Genomic DNA, 21,374 nt, shown 5'->3' on the forward strand with positions numbered 1-21,374 from the left:
AGATTATTTGGTTCCCATTACATAATGAACTATAAAAGCACTTGGAGAGTGCAGATCTCTGCCAGGCCTCCAGTCCTGTAAAAAATCCTGTATCCTGATGGTAATTCCTAATCAGCCCCAAAATCTAACCACTTGTCCCTTATTGCATTTCTGACATTTCCTGCAAGTGTAATCAAAATCTTCCCGTAACTTTTTGACCTATGTTGCTAACCAATAGACGGACAAACATTGTGAATTCATAAACTACTGTTGGAGGTAATTAACTGCCATGTCCATACGTGTTTGTTTTCTTCATCTGTCGGCTCCAAACAGACTGCGAGAGGGTTCACTATTTGCATTCGTCTCAGCAGCTGTGCATGTTTGTTCAATAGCGGACTGAAATAAACGGAGTGAACCCACTTATCAGTTTCCACTGTGTGACTCTGTGGGCAAGAGAAGGGCGCCGCCAGCAGATACAAACAGAAAAGTTCAGCCTTGCAAAGTAAACATAATTTAACATACAAACCCTGTTTCCATATGAGTTGGGAAATTGTGTTAGATGTAAATATAAACGGAATACAATGATTTGCAAATCCTTTTCAACCCATATTCAATTGAATGCACTACAAAGACAAGATATTTGATGTTCAAACTCATAAACTTTATTTTTTTTTTTTGCAAGTAATAAATAAACTTAGAATTTCATGGCTGCAACACGTGCCAAAGTAGTTGGGAAAGGGCATGTTCACCACTGTGTTACATCATCTTTTCTTTTAACAACACTCAATAAACGATTGGGAACTGAGGAAACTAATTGTTGAAGCTTTGAAAGTGGAATTCTTTCCCATTCTTGTTTTATGTAGAGCTTCAGTCGTTCAACAGTCCGGGGTCTCCGCTGTCGTATTGTACGCTTCATAATGCGCCACACATTTTCGATGGGAGACAGGTCTGGACTGCAGGCGGGCCAGGAAAGTACCTGCACTCTTTTTTTACGAAGCCACGCTGTTGTAACACGTGCTGAATGTGGCTTGGCATTGTCTTGCTGAAATAAGCAGGGGCGTCCATGAAAAAGACGGCGCTTAGATGGCAGCATATGTTGTTCCAAAACCTGTATGTACCTTTCAGCATTAATGGTGCCTTCACAGACGTGTAAGTTACCCATGCCTTGGGCACTAATGCACCCCCATACCATCAGAGATGCTGGCTTTTGAACTTTGCGTCGATAACAGTCTGGATGGTTCGCTTCCCCTTTGGTCCGGATGACACGATGTCGAATATTTCCAAAAACAATTTGAAATGTGGACTCGTCAGACCACAGAACACTTTTCCACTTTGCATCAGTCCATCTTAGATGATCTCGGGCCCAGAGAAGCCGGCGGCGTTTCTGGATGTTGTTGATAAATGGCGTTCGCTTTGCATAGTAGAGCTTTAACTTGCACTTACAGATGTAGTGACAAACTGTATTTAGTGACAGTTGTTTTCTGAAGTGTTCCTGAGCCCATGTGGTGATATCCTTTAGAGATTGATGTCGGTTTTTGATACACTGCCGTCTGAGGGATCGAAGGTCACGGTCATTCAATGTTGGTTTACGGCCATGCCGCTTACGTGGAGTAATTTCTCCAGATTCTCTGAACCTTTTGATGATATTATGGACTGTAGATGTTGAAATCCCTAAATTTCTTGCAATTGCACTTTGAGAAACGTTGTTCTTAAACTGTTTGACTATTTGCTCACGCAGTTGTGGACAAAGGGGTGTACCTCGCCCATCCTTTCTTGTGAAAGACTGAGCATTTTTTGGGAAGCTTCTTTTTATACCCAATCATGGCACCCACCTGTTCCCAATTAGCCTGCACACCTGTGGGATGTTCCAAATAAGTGTTTGATGAGCATTCCTCAACTTTATCAGTATTTATTGCCACCTTTCTCAACTTCTTTGTCACGTGTTGCTGGCATCAAATTCTAAAGTTAATGATTTGCAAAAAAAAAAAAGTTTATCAGTTTGAACATCAAATTTGTTGTCTTTGTAGCATATTCAACTGAATATGGGTTGAAAATGATTTGCAAATCATTGTATTTTCCGTTTATATTTACATCTAACACAATTTCCCAACTCAAATGGAAACGGGGTTTGTAGTAGAGATTATCCAAATCACCCCCAAAATGTAATCTCTTGTTCCTTATCGCATTTCTGACATTTCCTGAGCGTTTAATCAAAATTCACGCTTAACTTTTTTAGTTATGTTGATAACTAACGAACAAACAAACCTGCAGGCAAATATATGGCGGAGGTTTCAATAGTTCTAGCATTGGAGTAAAATTTATTTTTTCATGACACTGACTTCTCAAACTCTCAATGCATAGGAGATTTTGCTTAACTTTTGAATGTCTATATTTAGAATCTATGCCATTTAGAAAATGAAGTTCAATGTCAAGGGAGCAGTTTGCCTTTTTATTGGCTCTTTCAATCAGCCAGTCCCATTTAGCCTACATATCTGGGACACGTGTTTCTCTGGGCGCTTCTCTGTGACGCTACTTCAGACCAACCAACAGAGCACAAAAACAAAGTTATTGTGCTGTTCTCCATCCCAACGACCAGATTTTTTGACACTGACAATATCAGAGAAAAACATGTTAATTTCCTGGCATAAACACACAACTCACCATTTATGGTGGTCTACTGGTTAAATTGTACCACCTCAGTCAAAGGCTTTGTTGTGTGAAATTATTAGCAATATTCACAACAAATTTCAGCGGCACAGTTACCTGATAGTTTCCTTTGAGGCTGCTGATCATTCCAGAGATCTGGTTGACGAGGCTGAGGTCATGGATTAGGTTCTGTAGATCTTGGTACAACTGACCTGGGCCCATGTAGAGTTTGTCTATACGCAGAAACACAAAAGCTTGTTTAACAGCAAATAAAAGGCAAAAGGTCAGGTTCTCACAGAGAAAGAAGGCCAGATCAATAGACAAATACTTTGTCTGAGTAGATGTTGAAATTTTTGCACTTATTGTAAGACGTCAAAGCCATCAAAGTTTATGTGCTGGGAGGCAAGATGCTACTGTGGTGTTTGGTGTCAACAGAAAACATTGCAATGCACCAAACCATATGAGCAATGTTGAACAGACCAGAACCAAAGAGTTATTCAGATCAGAGTAAAAACAGAACACAACAAGAGGACAACTGGCAACTGACATGTTAGTGAGGGATTCATATACTCATATTGGAACGACATTCCTTCCACTGTTCATAATCAGGGGTGCTTGCAATGACCTTTATGTTTTTTTTGTTTTTTTTAAACATATGAATGGCTGCAGTTCCTGCACAAAAGCACACTCGGAACAATTAATAACAAGATATAACAAGAGATTGTACTGGTTTGCATAAGTATTTCACCAGTGTCAATAATCTTCACGTGTACTTTGTCAATATAAAAGAGACTTTACGGACATGAATAATAAGACAAGAAAACCATGGTCAAAAGGATACATTCTGCGCTTCTGCAAACATGTTTGCATTCAAGAGCTTTGTACAAAAGGAGCTTTACAGGATTTTTCACGGCTCGTCTGACCAAACAAATGGACACAAGAGGAGGAGGAGGAGGGAAATGCAATTATGACATCATCAGCATCCAAGATGGCCGACAGCACTGTCTTTTCTTTGTCTGCTTGTCAAAGTGGTCTGAATTTCTATCTGTTTTAATTTATTTTTTAGCCAATTTAAGTAAATTGTACTAGTTTTAAGCGTAACAATTGATGAATGAAGGCTTACTTCCAAAAAGTGGCATTTCTGACTGCTTTTGTTGGATTTGGAAATCTGGAGGCCTTTGACCTGCTGAAGCCAGGAGATGTTTTGCTAGCTGAAATTTTGGCCTTCCACCTGCCACAGCCCGGATCTATCCTGGCCCCAGCTTGGCCTTCCATTGCCTACAGACTGGGTCTGCTAACTTCATTTTGGCCTTCCACTGCCTACAGACAGGATCTGCTAGCTGCAGACCGGATCTGCTAGCTTCATCCTGGCCTTCCATCTGCCACAGCCTGGATCTGCTAGCTTCATCTTGGCCTTCCATCTGCCACAGCCTGGATCTATCCTAGTCTCAGCTTGGCCTTCCACTACCTACAGTCTGGGTCTGCTAGCTGCATCTTGGCCCTCCATCTGCCACAGCCTGGCTATAACCTAGCCCCAGCTTGGCCTCTCACTGCCTACAGACTGGGTCTGCTAGCTTCATCTTGGCCTTCCATCTGCCACAGCCTGGCTCTAACCTAGCCCCAGCTTGGCCTCTCGCTGCCTACAGACTGGGTCTGCTAGCTCATCTTGGCCTTCCATCTGCCACAGCCTGGATCTATCTTAGCCTCAGACTGACTAAGGCTGGGCCTTTGCTAGCCTTAGCTTGGCCTTCCAACTGCTGTAGCCTGGACATCTGAACTTTGAATATTGGACCTGGGTAGGTAGTAAAACAATTTAACAATGACTTTGACAAAAGCTCTGTATTTAATATTAATGCTTTTTCCTGGACTTGTTTTCTGCAATTGTAGTGGGGTACCTGACCAGGTGCTCCACCAACCTTTAACTCTACCGAACGCAATAACAATCACCTGGTCCTACGAAACTACAGCATTTACACAAAGCTTATTGATATCTACATGTGGGTCAGTGCTAAATAATTCTAACCAGGTTCATTTATGGTGTATTTCTGTGTTAAATAGATGTTTTTCTCCTTCTGAAATTACTTATTTTGACATTGTGAAGCCAAGTAATGTTGTCATCGGGTTACCTTGCCACATGAAACGAAACATTTTTATATTGCTCTTACTTCTTCTATCAGGCAATGTGCAACCAAATCCAGGCCCAGCTTTGTACAACATCAGTACTCCTGATGAATTTAGAGCTAGGTCAGGTCTTGGTTTAATTCATTCAAATATTAGAAGTCTACTGCCAAAATTAGACTTAGTCAAAATCTGGATTCAAACAACCAATGCAGACATATTTATCTTATCAGAAACCTGGCTAACCAAAGCAGTCTCTGACAAGGACATTGCTATAAATGGATATAATGTCTTCCGATGCGATCGTCCTCGAAAAGGTGGAGGAGTGGCTATGTATATCAAAAACAAATTTAATGTTACCTTATTATCATCACTGTCAGTCACTAAACAATTTGAACTCCTTGCCCTGCAGCTTGAATTCTCACATGGCCAACCTCTCGCAATTGTAGGCTGTTATAGACCTCCCTCTGCCTCCACTGAAGCCCTTGCCTCGCTTGAATCCTTTATGAGTGGGTTAAAAGCTAGTGAACTTCTCTTGGTTGGTGATTTAAATTTTGACTGGTTGACTTCCTCTTCTGAAAACCTTAAAGCTGTATGCAACTCACTAAACTTAACTCAATTAATCACTTCCCCAACTCGACCCAATACTAAAAACTCCTCAAAATCATCTTTACTTGATCTAATTCTAACCAACGCTCCCCATAAGTACACTGGCACTGGGGTGTTTGCCAATGACTTGAGTGACCATTGTACAATTGCAGCTGTAAGAAACTGCAAGCTACCAAAATCAAAACCCACTATTACATGCAAAAGAAATATTAAAAACTTTTGCCTCCCAGCTTTTATATACGATTTAGCTGCCTTTCAGTGGAACAGAGTTGCTTTAATTGATGATATTGAGATAGCGTTGAAATACTTTTATAATGAATTTCAACGTATAGTCAATAAACATGCTCCGTTTCGAAAACTTAGAGTTAAAGGTCGAAATAATCCCTGGTTTTCCTCTGCAATTGGAAACCTTCTCAAAGAGAGAGACGTTGCTTGGGCCAGGGCTCGAAAAACAAAGACAGAGGCTGACTGGCTTAGCTTCCGCCAGCTTAGAAATAAATGTACTTCGCTTGTTAAGAGGGCCAAGTCTGATTTTTACCTGCATGAATACAAAAAACATACTAATGATCCCAAAAAGTTTTGGCAAACCATAAAAGCTTCTTTAAATCATGTGACAACAAATGACTTTCCAAGTCCTTTAATTACTCAATCTGGTACTTTGTCTGATAAGACAACTATATCAAATTGTTTTAATGAGTATTTTGTTTCTGCCGGATCCTTGTTTGAGTCGTTGAATCCTCAATTGTCAAATGTTGGTTAAACTAATGTTAATATACCAAATACACCACAGGCTGTAAATAGACGCAGCACCTGCACTTTTGAGTTCACACCTGTATCAATATCCGAGGTAAACAGTGCACTAAAGAGCCTGGACACAACTAAAGCAGCAGGACCTGACCAAATTGAACCCTTTTTCTTAAAATTGGCTGCTGATTTTGTTGCTGAGCCTCTCTCGCATATTTTTAACCTAAGTCTAACAAGTAAAAGCATTCCAAAAATGTGGAAATCGGCCTTTGTTCTTCCCCTGCTAAAAGGGGGTGAACCCACAAATATAAATAATTACAGACCAATTTCTAAATTATGCATTTTAGCAAAATTGTTTGAGAAGATCATCAGTAACCAGCTAGAGGATTTTTTAGAATCAAACAATATTTTATCTCCATTTCAATCTGGTTTTAGAAAACAGCATAGCACTATTACAGCTGCTCTTAAGGTCTTCAATGATTTAATCGAGGCTGTAGACGGCAAGAAATATTGTGTCGCCCTATTTATTGATTTGTCAAAAGCATTTGACACAGTAGACCACAGTCTGTTAATTCAAGCCCTTCATCACGTTGGATTATCTAAAAATGCAGCTGCTTGGTTCACAGACTATCTCTCCAGCAGAACACAATGTGTACAGGTGGCTGGGACCACCTCTTCATTACTGGACATTACCAAAGGCGTTCCACAAGGCTCAGTGCTGGGGCCCATTTTATTTTCTATCTACATAAATAATCTTTGTAATAATTTGTCAAATGCAATGTACCATTTTTATGCAGACGACACCATTATTTATTGCTGTTCAACCTCCATCACTCAGGCTTTTGAGTTTTTACAAGCTGCTTTTGATGTCATCCAGACTCGCTTATTTGATCTTAAATTGGTTTTAAATACAGATAAAAGCAAGGTAATGGTTTTCTCTCATTCAAGGGTGCTACTGGAAAATATTCCAAATATTGTAACATCAAATGGAAACCCTATAGAGCAGGTCTTAAATTACAAGTACTTGGGTTTTACTCTTGATCAGGAGCTTTCATTTAAAGCCCATATTAACAACTTGGTCTCTAAGCTTAGGGTAAAGCTTGGTTTCTTTTTTAGAAATAAAAACTGCTTCTCTCTTAAAGTCAGAAAGAAATTGGTGACAGCAACTATCTTGCCTGTAATTGATTATGGAGACGTGCTTTATTTTAGTGCTTCATCTAAATGCCTCCAGTCCTTGGACACTGTTTTTAATTCAGCACTAAGATTTGTTACTGGCTGTCGTAGTCTCACCCACCATTGTCAACTGTATATGAAGTCAGACTTATCTTCATTGAGTGCACGCAGATACACACATTGGCTGACTTTAATTTATAAGGCTCTTTTAGGTTTAATACCTCCATACTTGTGTACTCTGTTACAAAGAAAAAGCAGCTCTTACGCATTACGTTCTAACAATTTGTATGTTTTAACTGTTCCTCATGTACGGACTGAATTTGGCAAAAGAGCTTTTGGCATTGCTGCCCCTATGGCGTGGAATGAATTGCAGACGAAACTGAAACTTACAGAACTACTTCCATTTGGAGCCTTCCGTTCTGTCCTGAGGGACAAACAGCGAGAGACGTTTGCACAGTGCCTGTGTTTTTAAAGATGTAAATCTCTGTTGTTTTACACTTCTCTTATGTATTTTAAAATGTATGTCTTAATGTATTTATTTTGAAACTGCTCTGTGACATGTGCTGTTGACCTCTTGGCCAGGTCACCCTTGTGAAAGAGATCTTGATCTCAATGGGTTTTCTTATCTGGTTAAATAAAGGTTCTAAGAGGTTGAATTAGGGTCAGGAATTCATACAGAAAAGCAGAATAAACCTTCCATAAATGATATGTGGTATGTCATGTAAGGAGCGTGTTCTATAACGGTCCGTTTGTATTCGGTGGCGGCAGGTGGCTACCAAGTCAGTGTGGCTCTAGTGTGTTACTTTTGTTTGTCCTTTCCACTGTTGCTTACTAAAGGCAGATGTTATGGGGTTTTGTTTCTAAATATGGACGCAACACAATTTTTGGACCTGACAATTAGTCAATTAAAATTTAGTTGCATATTAATTCAGTGTTTCCCATACCTTAATATATTTGTTGCAGCCCACCACAAATAACTTTGGAGCGCCACAATTAAATTTAGTTTAAATTTAATTTAATTTTAATTATTAATTAAATTAAATTTTAATTTTTGTTCGCCCTTGCTAATAAACACTTTATAATGGGATTGCCTCTGACTGAAACGTGTCATTACAACTCTGTGGAGTAGGTAGTTATCTGTATTGTAACTCTGTTTTTTAACACAATTCCTACACACCTGGTGAAATAAAGGCCCTATTCTCTCAACTGTTTTCCAGGCATTGTATGTGTATTCCCACCCACCCCCCATAAAAGGAGACACAAGCATGCAAGTTATGAATAAACACGGGCTTATGTGAGTCAATTAACTAAGGAGGCAGACTTTGCAATGGCTTTGTGCAAAAATTATGGAACATGGGAGCTTTCTTAAAATGTGTCAATGTCATTGAAATCGGTAATGAAAATAACATTTTCAATTTGAAAAGGCTGCATACATCCAGGCTCTGCTTGTCATCATGATAACATAGCGTGTGTATGCACGCTACAACAGAGTCTTTTTCCTGGCTTAATATGAATAGTAACCTGTAAATGAAACGTTAATTCACTTGTTATATTATGTAGCCAGATGATGTTATGTGTCATGATTAAGAGTTCTACAAGTATTAAGTACAACTGTCTGTGAAGGTGTGACCATGTACCAGGAGGGGCTTGGACAGCTGTAAGTGTGTGTGTGTGTGTGTGTGTGTGTGTGTGTGTGTGTGTGTGTGTGTGTGTGTGTGTGTGTGTGTGTGTGTGTGTGAGAGACTGGTGACAGTTTGACATTAACTGTCCAAAAAAATCAATCAATTCAAGTCATTAAAATGTATCAACTTTTGTTTTGTTCTGTTATTGCTTGCTACATTCTTGCTGATCTTTGTGTTCAATAAAGATATTGCTAATGATTACCTCTTTGTCCTTTTTATAGCGTCTGACAGGTGCGACATTATATCTGTAATTTCCAAAAACGCAGGTATTGAACGTCCATTAGGCCCAGGATGTCGAAATGCGGCTGGTTTTTGGTTTCTTTTATCCTCATCTCAATGGATGTTTCGATGTGTCTCCAATTGAAGCAATCAGAATAGATTTGATAGATTTATTTTCTCCTTTTTCTTTTTATTAAAGAAGCGACAAAACTTGCAACTTTTTCTAATACTATTATTATATCACATTATCATATATTATGTTATTGGGGATTTTTCGAGACGCTGGCATGAAAACATACATCACTTTTCTCAACAATAAGGGCGTGCTCCTGTTTGTGACATATAAAATAAACAACAAGAAGAAGAAACTAAAGAAAGTTGATATTTCTATACATATTTATTTAGATTGTTGAGTTTTTTCCTCACTGTATGCCTTCCATAAGTTGTTTCTTTTTCTTACAATCACAGGCACATGCGTCATGGCCAATTTTGCAAATTAGATGATTACATCATCTACAGTAGCTGCCACCTCCTCGCCCCCAGCAACCCACCACCACAAGCAGATTGCAGTCCTGGGAGAAACGCTGCAATTAAGCTTAATTATACTAACTACATCAAAGATAAAATATCAACATAGAAAAAAATAAATCTAAAACATGATGTTAAAGCATTTCAAATATTAAAACTCACACTGAACTGACCGTTCCCATTAACTAAACTGGTGCTGCATAATCAATGCCCATCTCATGATTGGCACTTTGTGAGAGAGCCAGCGTTTTAAAAAAACAAATAAAAAAAACCAAGACTAAGCCTACACCAACCATAATCAGAATCACAATTCTTTTCAGCAATTAGGGGGAACTGTAAAAAGCAGAAATGTTTCAATAAATTACATAAAGAGCATTGAAAAAGCAGATCTGTGTGGACTAAAAGCTGTGAGACATACAAAGAGGTGACTTTTATTACACGTTGCTTTCAAACAAAAGCTGGTCCCTAAAAAAACTACGCATGCACTTTTTTCACACAATTCCACACATACAATTACAATGTTTGTTAAGGAATGACTGAATATGACTATAATAATTAGTTTATCATCCCATCCATTTTGTAATCAAATAAGCTTTCTGCAGGCTTAAAACACACGCACAAATATCAGGCGGACGCTGCCATTCTGACAGTTGCAGCACCACGAATGCTATTCAACCAGACCAGATGTTATTGAGGTCTGCCTCTACCATCTGTTACACAAAATCATCTCTTGGCTGGACAGTTGTTTAGGTCAGTGCAGTATCAGAAGCATAACACAAGATGTGTAAACTATCGGGCCCTCTTTCTTTAAAGTATAAACCCTCTTTCTATAGTGAACAGAATGATTTTGTATGGTGGTTGAAGTAAACCTATGTATTATATACAGGGTATATTATAGACTACAACTACTGCTATAATTGACTGGAAAAGGTCAGTGACTGATGCTATGTGTATATACGCCACATCATATTTTGACCACAGCTATAGTCAAATGCCCACTAAATCCTTGTGGAGTTTAAGGCTGCCTCTTGTTGCACCGATCTAGACCTAAAGTGGCTAAGCAGCCGTCTGTGACAGGAAAAAGCGAAGTGGAAATACTGAAATCAATGGACTGGGCAGCTTATAGTCCAGAAGATTGAAGAGGGAAAATATGCGGGACCAAATCATGCGATTTAGGAAACTTCTGTAAATTCCCAGCAAATGACAACAGTTCATTGTAGGAGGTAACTAAAATTATGTTTGTCTAAAACTTGATATGCTCAATTATATGAAGCTGGAGGCAAAGAGGCTGTGGTAACTTTAGTAGGAGGGCAATCCATCACAAGTAGTTGTTGGCTGTGGTCCCTCTGTGTGTCTAAATTTTCAGCGTACAAGCAGGTATCAACAGTCATAACCTTGGCATTTTATAAGTAAATCAGAAGACGCTTACTTGGCTTTGCATTGATAACCACTTTCTCCCCAGAATGAGGGGCAGGGTAGCGGTTGTTGTCGGGCATGTCCTCACTGGATCCAAACTCCAGCACTTCAACGAAGTTCAAAGGAACACTCCACTTTAGAAGGAACCGCTGGTCTAATGGGGCACCTCCTCCGCCACTCCCATTGCCATCCTGGCACCTGAGAGAGGACAAGTAAATGTCAAGCTTAGTAAATAGTGCATGTGACTCACATTGTATTTGTATAAAGTAGGGCTGTGTAAGGATTTTTATAGTTGAATCTGATTTGTTAGATTTTGCCCAGCGTCGACGATCAGTCGAATGTATGATTTTTTTTTTTGAAGAGAAAAAAACAGATGTTTATATTATGTAGTAGTGGATACTGACTGGTCGCCAGGTGTCAGTAACGTCACAAGGATGTGCTCTAGCACTTACTGTACATACGTGAATATTTCCAAGTTAATTAAAAGTACTAGAAGTAAAGTATACAGTCTTCCATCAAAGTGAACACAACAAAGACCTTTTTCCAGGTTTTGTGAGGTCTGCTCTGGCGCGAAATAGAGGAAGTGAAAGTTGAACCCAAGTTGCGCCAGCACCGTGTTTAATTTCCGGCAAGTTTCACTGGGGCAGCTGGCAGGATTCGGCCAGCTAGAGGCTCGTGATGGCACAGTGAGCTGAAACTAAGATTTATTTCATACTCTCTAAACACTGTTTGTCTGCACACCAGAATATTTTACTATTTATAGAAGACATGATGATGAATGCAATCAAGTTATCCTCCCAATAAACCTGCTGTACTTGGGGTCCTCAGCAAGTATTAACTCGACTTCCTCTCACCGTGGTCTGTGTCTAACTGCACAGCATCCCGACGAGCCTCAATCACGCCCGTCATGTAGAAACATCCTCCCAAAACCATAACTAAAATATTATTGTTTGTAGACAAATATATTTTTACAATAAGAGATGTGAGAGGCCAAGGTTGAGATTGACAGTTAAATCAGACTAGAACGAATCGAATCGTCAATTCTCCAGCTATTTGAAGACAGCCCTAGTAAAATTTGGCACATTTCTAGAGATGTAAAATATTATATATATATATATATATAGGTTTAGAAAAGCAGCTTGCCATCACTCATCGTCCACAGTGAGAGGACATCACCAACACACAGTGGAAAGCATCTCTCTTTACACTTTTACTACCACTTATTTGGAATTTTACCATTAGATTTGAAGTTAACATTACAACTGAAAATAAGTACAAAAAAACACATCTCTAAAACGATGAAGCAAATATATTATAGCCAAAAATGGAAGAAAATTATAATTTAAGGGTGAGAGTTAAAAAAGATCTTGTACAAGGTCACTGACCGAATGTTGGCCGTGGCACACATGAGAACATCGTTGAGGAGGAAAAGGCGGCGCTCCTTTGTTTTGATGACTTCACCACGCTCATTGTAGACGGTCTCCACCATGTCGTCTGAGCGAATCAGGTAACGGCTGCCATTACTCAAAAGCTGAGGGAATGAAAGTCAGTCAACTGCGACGTGAGAATAGCAACAGATTATTTGGTTTTTAATCATTTATTGGTCTAACACAGGGGTGTCCAAATTTTGGGGGCGGCACAGTGAAAAAAAATCAAAGGATGCAGGTGCAGGCCATTTAGTTATTTTTCATTTTCAAAACCAATACAATATAAACTATAGATTTTTTTGAAGAAAAAAAACCTGTATGTAAGCTTTGTGTTATTAGCGTCAACATTTCAACTTTTTCTCGTTTCATTACACCCGTTATTATACTATTATATCACCATTAGTGCTGTCAAATTATTATTTTTTTAAAAATCAGATCAATAACACCTTTGAATTTGGATTAATGATGAATAATCACAGGTCACAACTTGCTGCATCATTTAAATTAACTTAAAAAAGACCCCAATATTTGGACACAAATGCAATTTTACCGTCAAATTGTCATTAAAGGGAAACTTCGGTTTTTTTCAACCTGGGCCCTGTTTTCATAATTTTTTCTGTATATGTGAGTGCTGGATAAAACATTTTTTGAGGTCGCGCCAGTATTGAGCAGGGCAGGCAGCCTCCAGCCCAGCTAACGCTCGTACACAGGGCAACTGGCTCTCGTCAAAATTCGGCCTATAAACATGCATTTTTTTCACACTGACAGGCTCAGATAGTTACAATGAGTGTCCGACAACATACTAGAAAGGAGAAATTAACGTATGTCTCTACCTTTAGCTGGAGATCGCTGTTTGTTGTGAGCTGTGTCCAAATCTCACCACGCTACAAATCTCGTTCCGAAATCTCGCGATAACTCGCGACAAAACACCGGTGGAAAAACAGTTACCTGACTGAGGTGAAGAGAGATGACTGAAGTGATTTTCTGTTGGATTACCGAAGACTGTTATTTTAGTTTTATATATTATATATATTTATATTTATATATTTATATATATTATTATATATATATTTCATCAATAAAATCTTGACACTTTTTTCTTTTACAAAGTTGACAAAAAGCCATACTACTCACTTGTGATGGATCCTCACTGTCTGTATGCGGGACAGTCAAAGCTGCAGTTGATGCAGGGGCAGTCTGGTTGTTGTACACACAATAACAATTTGCACTGAGTGTCATTCCAGTGATGTTGAATTTGAATGGTTACAGTTCAATTGTTCAGAAAAGGTATTGGCATAGCTAAACTTACCACTGATTGTGTCCAAGTAGGAGGTAGTGCCAGATAGGTCCCGGACAATGATGGCTTGGTGCGAGGTGTGGTCTGATGGGGACTTGAAAGAAGAACTTTCAAGCAAGATGAGAGATTAGGACCTCTTGATTGAGATGGATCTTCGTCTGCTCTGTGTTGCGTTTTGACAGGAGTGGATTGTGGGACTGCAGCAAATTCTGTTGCTTGTGGAGAATCACCACCATCAGCCTCCTAAAATTGTTTTATTCACAGCCAAGTAAGAACATTATTATTGTACAACTCATAATTATATTTCTTCTATTACAGTTTATAAGTTTACAACATATACAATTGTTTCCCTGTTCTCAAAATCAGAATAGCCATAAAGTATAAGTGTGTAGTCTAAAACATTACACAGTCATTGAGCTACACTTCAGCGCCACTAATAAGCTGATCTCTATGATGTTTCCTAATGTATTAGTTGTCACCAGTGCCTCATGTGCAAAGGTAGATATAAAAACAGTCTTATGTTATGTAATTGGTTAGTATAAATATTACATTTTTACACCATGCACACACACACACACTTTAGAAAAAATATTACTCAGATATCAATTTGTGAATATCACTTTTCAGATTCTGATTACTTTATTCTAATATGAATGTGAAACGCAGAAAAGAGGGGATAAGTCTCTATTCATAGGCCATTAGGCTCAGTCGATTTTTTGGGGAAAAAATATGGGTTTAGGTCATGCCATCCTATCATATCAAAAGAATCAAACAAAGGCAATAATCAGAAAAAACTATCCGCAAAGTAGTAGCTATACCACCCATTGTAACTGAGCTACATTTTGATCTAAAAGATATTGTATTGCGCCTGACACCCATATATATATATATATATATATTGTTTATATATTGGATGTAGTGTTTTGAGAATGCTGGATTGTGAAAAAGACCACTGCTCATCCGTAAACTAAATGCTTATAAGCGGTGCTGTAGCTGAATTTACAAACTAAGAAAAACATCAAAACAGCGATCACACATTCAACTCATTGATAAAGTATATGCACAGTGTTTGAAATTACAAACTAGGTCAATTATAGATGCTGTCAGCTACGTATGAGCATCCTTTGTCCGATTTTTACACTAGTTGAAAGTTTACACATGCTATTTGCTAGTAAAGGTGCTAATACAGTGCTTATATTTGCTACTATCATTCGTGTATACTGATATCACATCAACACAACATATTAGCTAATAACGTAACATTACCTGCACTCTGCATGCAGCTGGTGTCTCCCATCTTGGGACTGCACTTTTCTTTAGGTAAAGGTGCTTCGGATTTGGTCTCTTCTTTGACTGGCAGTAGTCATCCCGATCAAAGTGATCACTGCAGACCCTGTGGTCGGCACGGCGCAGTACATCAACAGGAGTGTCGGCATCCATTTGTAGCACAGCTAGCCATAACTTCAGTGTGTCCGTGTTGAAGTAAGGTAGTCTATGAAAGCTGCGCGAAGAGTAGCGCAACATTTTGTTGCCACAGTTTGGAAATGCGCACTCACGAACCATTGTTTTACTTTTATCCTTTTCTATAAAACTAAACTAACAGTCTTCGGTAACTTAGTCCAATACAAAATCACTTCGGTCGTCTCTCTTCACCTCAGTCAGGTAACTGTTTTTCCACCGGTGTTTTGTCGCGAGTTATCGCGAGATTTCGGAACGAGATTTGTAGCGTGGTGAGATTTGGACACAGCTCACAACAAACAGCGATCTCCAGCTAAAGGTAGAGACATACGTTAATTTCTCCTTTCTAGTATGTTGTCGGACACTCATTGTAACTATCTGAGCCTGTCAGTGTGAAAAAAATGCATGTTTATAGGCCGAATTTTGACGAGAGCCAGTTGCCCTGTGTACGAGCGTTAGCTGGGCTGGAGGCTGCCTGCCCTGCTCAATACTGGCGCGACCTCAAAAAATGTTTTATCCAGCACTCACATATACAGAAAAAATTATGAAAACAGGGCCCAGGTTGAAAAAAACCGAAGTTTCCCTTTAAGATGGAGGAGAGTCCCGCAACTGATCATGCTGAACGGTGGACAAACCAAATCTTGGCTTATGTCACCTACGTAGATAGAAACCAAAGAAAGAGTACAAATGAGTCATAAAACTGCAGACAATGCTAAAATTCAGAGGGGCATTGTTATACTTCTGTCTCATCATTTCATCTTATTTAATATAATCGACAATATTCTGCAGGATAAAATGAGTGGAGAAATCCACATGATAGAGCAGCAAAGTATGAATCTATTAGGAATGTAACAATAAACATAAATAAAGATAACCGTGGTAAAATTCCCGACAGTTGTTATTACCCTTATAAATTTACATTTTTGAAAAAACGTGATTGATAACCGCACTTTGATATACTCACGGACCGACTAGCGCCAGCTCGCTAACTAGCTTAAATGCTTACATGAATACAAGACACCTTAACATCTTTCCCTATTAAAAAACGACATACCCCAATCTAAACTTATATACCGTATTTTTTGGACTATAAATCGCAGTTTTTTTCATAGTTTGGCCGGGGGTGCAATTTATACTCAGGAGCGACTTATGTGTGAAATTATTAACACATTACTGTAAAATATCAAATAATATTATTTAGCTCATTCACGTAAGAGACTAGACGTATAAGATTTCATGGGATTTAGCGATTAGGAGTGACAGATTGTTTGGTAAACGTATAGCATGTTCTATATGTTATAGTTATTTGAATGACTCTTACCATAATATGTTACGTTAACATACCAGGCACGTTCTCAGTTGGTTATTTATGCGTCATATAACGTACACTTAGTCAGCATGTTGTTCACTATTCTTTATTTATTTTAAATTGCCTTTCAAATGTCTATTCTTGGTGTTGGGTTTTATCAAATACATTTCCCCAAAAAATGCAACTTATACTCCAGTGCGACTTATATGTTTGTTTCCTTCTTTATTATGCATTTTCGGCCGGTGCGACTTATACTCCGGAGCGACTTATACTCCGAAAAATACGGTAAACACATTGCTGTCTGAGCAACTAAGATATTCAATTGATCACATTGACCCTACAAGCTGTGCTTGCTTTGACAGAGTGATACAATTTTACACAGCGAAATATGACAGACGGCAGGGGGGAGCTCAAAGTAAAGCCGCTGCTCCTCCACATCGAGAGGAGCCAGATGAGGTGGTTCGGGCATCTGGTCAGGATGCCACCTGAACGCCTCCCTAGGGAGGTGTTTAGGGCACGTCCGACCGGTAGGAGGCCACGGGGAAGACCCAGGACACGTTGGGAAGACTATGTCTCCCGGCTGGCCTGGGAACGCCTCGGGATCCCCCGGGAGGAGCTGGACGAAGTGGCTGGGGAGAGGGAAGTCTGGGCTTCCCTGCTTAGGCTGCTGCCCCGGCGACCCGACCTCGGATAAGCGGAAGAAGATGGATGGATGGATGGCAGTGTTGTTGTTGTTTTTTTACAACTTTATTAACACAGACGAAGATGTCTACCAGAGGAAGTGAACTTACGTGACGTCATATGAACCGAAAGTAAAGCAAAGTGAACACCCAATTTGCCTTTATCAATAAAAAAACCTTCTAAAACTTTTGAAAAAACAATTATTTAAACACTCAAATAAAATATGGCTCTTTATAATGTAGAACATTTTTTTATGTTTCTTCTGCCATGAAAGTATATTGTGTGTCTATATCTTAGTTATTGAAAAAAAACTTGGTTAAAATATTTCAGTCCATGTATAAGTATGTTTTGAGCACAGTCAACAATATTGTTATAATTATGACACTGATAATTTTGGTCAAAATAACCGTGATATGAAATATTGTTACATCACTAGAATACATCATACTTTGCTGCTCCATTACATTTTTTCACAATAATTGTCAAGATGAAAGCATTTAGTCATTTGGGGGCCTAAGGCAAACCTAGTCATTGAGACCCACATAACAAAATAAAATGGCAATTTACCATATTGTTATAAACAGCTTGGGGAGCGGTGCAAATGTAATTGACAGGAACAATATTCAATATTAAATATATTTCAAGCTATTTTTCAGAGACCAGATGTGACGTGTCAAACTATTATTGTGAAGGCAGCAAGTGTGTGACTGGTGGGAAAAAGAGATGTTGACAATTGAAACAAGAACATTGACCAAAAATAAGTTCCTCTAGAGTTTCAGCCTGCCTGTCTACTAGGGATGAGAATTTTACAACATCTCACGATTTGATTCCGATTCTTGGAGGTGACGATTCGATTCAGAATAGATTTAAACCGATTCACGGAATATATTATTTTGTATACAAGTTATAATAAAACCTTCTCAAAGCAGGTTACAAAAACTCATCTTGGCTGCTGATGTATGATGCAGCGAGTAAGCGCGGAAACTGCCTTAAAAACGCCTTTTTAAAGAATTATTAAAAATTAAATACATTCCTCAAAATTGTGAATCAATTTACAATCGGGGCAAAAAAGGATCTGTAAATCAGTCTACTTTTGTACTGAGCTTGCGCTACATTTTACAAACCCTTAGTTATAGTAGTTGACCACATTGAGTGGTTCAATATTGATATATTTATGATGAAACAGGTCACTCTCCACTCCACCTCTGTAACCTACAGACAGCTACACTGCTGCTGCCAACCAGTGCTGTTGTAGCGCACCTAATTCTGTATCAGCGAGAAAATGGTTGACAGATCGGGCAGTTTTAATAAAAACTGTTTGCTTTCTTCATGCCTTCCTTTCTTCTTTGCTCCACTTTGATAACGCCACTTCATTTTCATACGAATCTCTCAAAACGGTGGCAACAAGTTTGTTTTGGAACGTCTTCCTATATCAAGTTTGTATATGCGCAGCAACATGGAATAGTATGTTACGTTAGAAGGGACGGGGAAGCTGTCAAAACGATGACTGATTTTGATGTATTTTTAAGCGCACAACTTAAGACCAAAATGAATAAATTCTTGTTTTAAACAGAAGAAAACTGTATGAATTTTTCTGAGACCTCTCGGGGCCCCTTCCTAGACAACTGCCTGTGTTTGCCTAATGTGATAGAGCAGCAAAGTATGAAAGATTAGAATGGTAAAGATAATAAAGCATCAGTCAGTTGAGTGCAAGTAAACTACAAACTCATTTAAAAATGTGCATGCTAGTGGTTAGCATGTTCAAAAGTTCAGATTTGTGTGTGGAGTTTGCATGTTTGGCAGCACGGAGGTAGAGGGGTTAGTGCGTCTGCCTCACAATACAAAGGTCCTGGGTTCGATCCTGCGCTCATGATCATTATGTGTGGAGCTTGCATGTGCTCCCTGTGACTGCGTGGGTTCCCTCCGGGTACTTTGGCTTCCTCCCACCTCCAAAGACATGCACCTGGGGATAGGTTGATTGGCAACACTAAATTGGCCCTAGTGTGTGAATGTGGTCTGTCTATCTGTGTTGGCCCTGCGATGAGGTGGCGACTTGTCCAGGGTGTACCCCGCCTTCCGCCAGAATGCAGCTGAGATAGGCTCCAGTGACCCCCCGCGACCCCGAAAGGAACAAGCGGTAGAAAATGGATGGATGGATGGATGGATGGATGGACGGAGTTTGCATGTTCCCCGCTTGTGCATACTGTCATGCTAATTGGACACTCTAAAATAAGGTGTCCAAAGTGTGGCTTGCAAAGTTGTTGAAATAAAACCAAACAAAAAAACAAGTAAAAATGTTAGAAAAAAAGAGCAAAAAAATGTAATGTAATGAGAAAAAATGTTGATACTAATAAGGAACAATAACACACTTTGTCACCTTACAGTGGAGAACATGGAACCTCCACAAAGAAAGACGCTGAGTCCGGGATTTGTACCAAAGACCTTCTCACTGTGAGGCACGAGCTCTAACCACCGCTTCACTGTGCTGCCTCCTTTTGCAGTGGAGTAGGAGAAAAAAAACAGCCCAGGAGATACTTAAACATACAGGTATACTGTGAACCTAGATCGGTAGGTTGTGAGTTCAAACCCCGGCCAAGTCATACCAAAGACTATAAAAATGGGACCCATTACCTCCCTGCTTGGCACTCAGCATCAAGGGTTGGAATTGGGGGTTAAATGACTAAAAATGATTCCCGGGCGCGGCCGCCGCTGCTGCCAACTGCTCCCCTCACCTCCCAGGGGGTAATCAAGGGTGATGGGTCAAATGCAGAGAATAATTTCGCCACACCTAGTGTGTGTGTGTGACAATCATTGGTACTTTAACTTTTAATAAAAACAAGGTAAATGGATGAAAGATACATATTTGTACAATGCACTTAATGCAGTCGAGATTTTGTACAGATCTAATCAAAACATGCATCTACCATTAGCTGCAAACTGCAATAATCAGGGATCCTTTAACACCCTTCTTGCCCATAATTAAACTGAATGCTTGTTGGTGCGCATGCGCAGGGCTAAATTACTCTTTAAAAATGAGAAGGAAAGGGAGTGTAGCGTAAGACAGTAAGAGAGCCTTCTGTTTCCCTCCTTTACGTTCATTAAATAGTGAGTTGAATATAAAAAGGCTGTAAAAGAATGTACGTTTATTCCCCCTTTAAAATGTCACCTACCTGCGTTTCCAGGCTGTGTTATTAAGCCAGAAGCTTCCCTGCAATCCCTCCACAAAGCTCCGTTACGTAAAAGCTTCACCGCCCAGGCAGCCAGGCTGCGTTACCCGGGAGGACTTTATTTCATCCCCGTGTGCCGCTCCGCTCGCTCCTCGCGTCCATGTGTCATCTTCCGACCATTCAGCGTCGACCTTCTCCGCGGCGACCAGGCGAGGCGCGGCTGAAGCGGCGGCGATGATCAAACGCTAGTCCTCCAGCAGCCTCACATGACCGTGGGCGGTGAAAATGTGGTGGACGTCCTCACGAGCTGGACGTGTTTAACGCGGGCAGCACGTGACTAATCAGGGGACATCTAGGTAGTTTTTTTACAGTTGACTACTGACTTAAGCCACGCCCCTTTGCTTGGTATTAACCCTCTACTGTACTTAAAAGCATCAGTTGGACACGATGCACCATTCTTGGACACCTGTGTCCCCCAACCTTCACTTCACAACATGTCCACTTGTTTTGTTGTATCCATGGCAACAGGTGGACACTGGAGCGGTGGGCGGAGCCATCCAAATATTCATGCCACATAGCAGGCGGGGCCACCCCAGGCTAAATTGGGGCCCTTAGTAAAATGTTATTTACATTACATTTTTCACAACTATTGATTTATGTGAAACGATTTTTATACTTTTTTTTTAAGCAAATTTGAATTTAAAGGCCTACTGAAATTAAATGTTCTTATTTACAGTAAACGGGGATAGCAGGTCCATTCTATGTGTCATACTTGATCATTTCGCGATATTGCTATATTTTTACTGAAAGGATTTAGTAGAGAACATCGACGATAAAGTTCGCAACTTTTGGTCGCTGATAAAAAAGTCTTGCATGTACCGGAAGTAGCGTGACGTCACCGGTTGTGGAGCTCCTCACATC

The 21,374-nt window shown here is 39.7% G+C and overlaps 1 protein-coding gene across 1 annotated transcript in view; it reads right to left on the minus strand.

The window, feature by feature from the left end:
* LOC133646514 (rho guanine nucleotide exchange factor 10-like) overlaps positions 1 to 20,474 on the minus strand; it is a 67,756-nt gene extending 47,282 nt beyond the window's left edge. The window contains exons 1-7 of the mRNA XM_062041954.1: positions 20,457 to 20,474; positions 15,105 to 15,231; positions 13,851 to 14,081; positions 13,676 to 13,738; positions 12,500 to 12,645; positions 11,128 to 11,312; positions 2,743 to 2,858 (exon numbers count right to left, since the gene is read on the minus strand). Of these exons, the coding sequence (XP_061897938.1) occupies positions 2,743 to 2,858; positions 11,128 to 11,312; positions 12,500 to 12,603 (405 nt within the window). The 5' untranslated portion in view covers positions 12,604 to 12,645; positions 13,676 to 13,738; positions 13,851 to 14,081; positions 15,105 to 15,231; positions 20,457 to 20,474. The remainder of the gene's footprint in view (positions 1 to 2,742; positions 2,859 to 11,127; positions 11,313 to 12,499; positions 12,646 to 13,675; positions 13,739 to 13,850; positions 14,082 to 15,104; positions 15,232 to 20,456) is intronic.
* Positions 20,475 to 21,374: the final 900 nt, after the last annotated feature.

This window comes from Entelurus aequoreus, linkage group LG03 (assembly GCF_033978785.1).
Source record: "Entelurus aequoreus isolate RoL-2023_Sb linkage group LG03, RoL_Eaeq_v1.1, whole genome shotgun sequence".
Taxonomy (NCBI): domain Eukaryota; kingdom Metazoa; phylum Chordata; class Actinopteri; order Syngnathiformes; family Syngnathidae; genus Entelurus; species Entelurus aequoreus.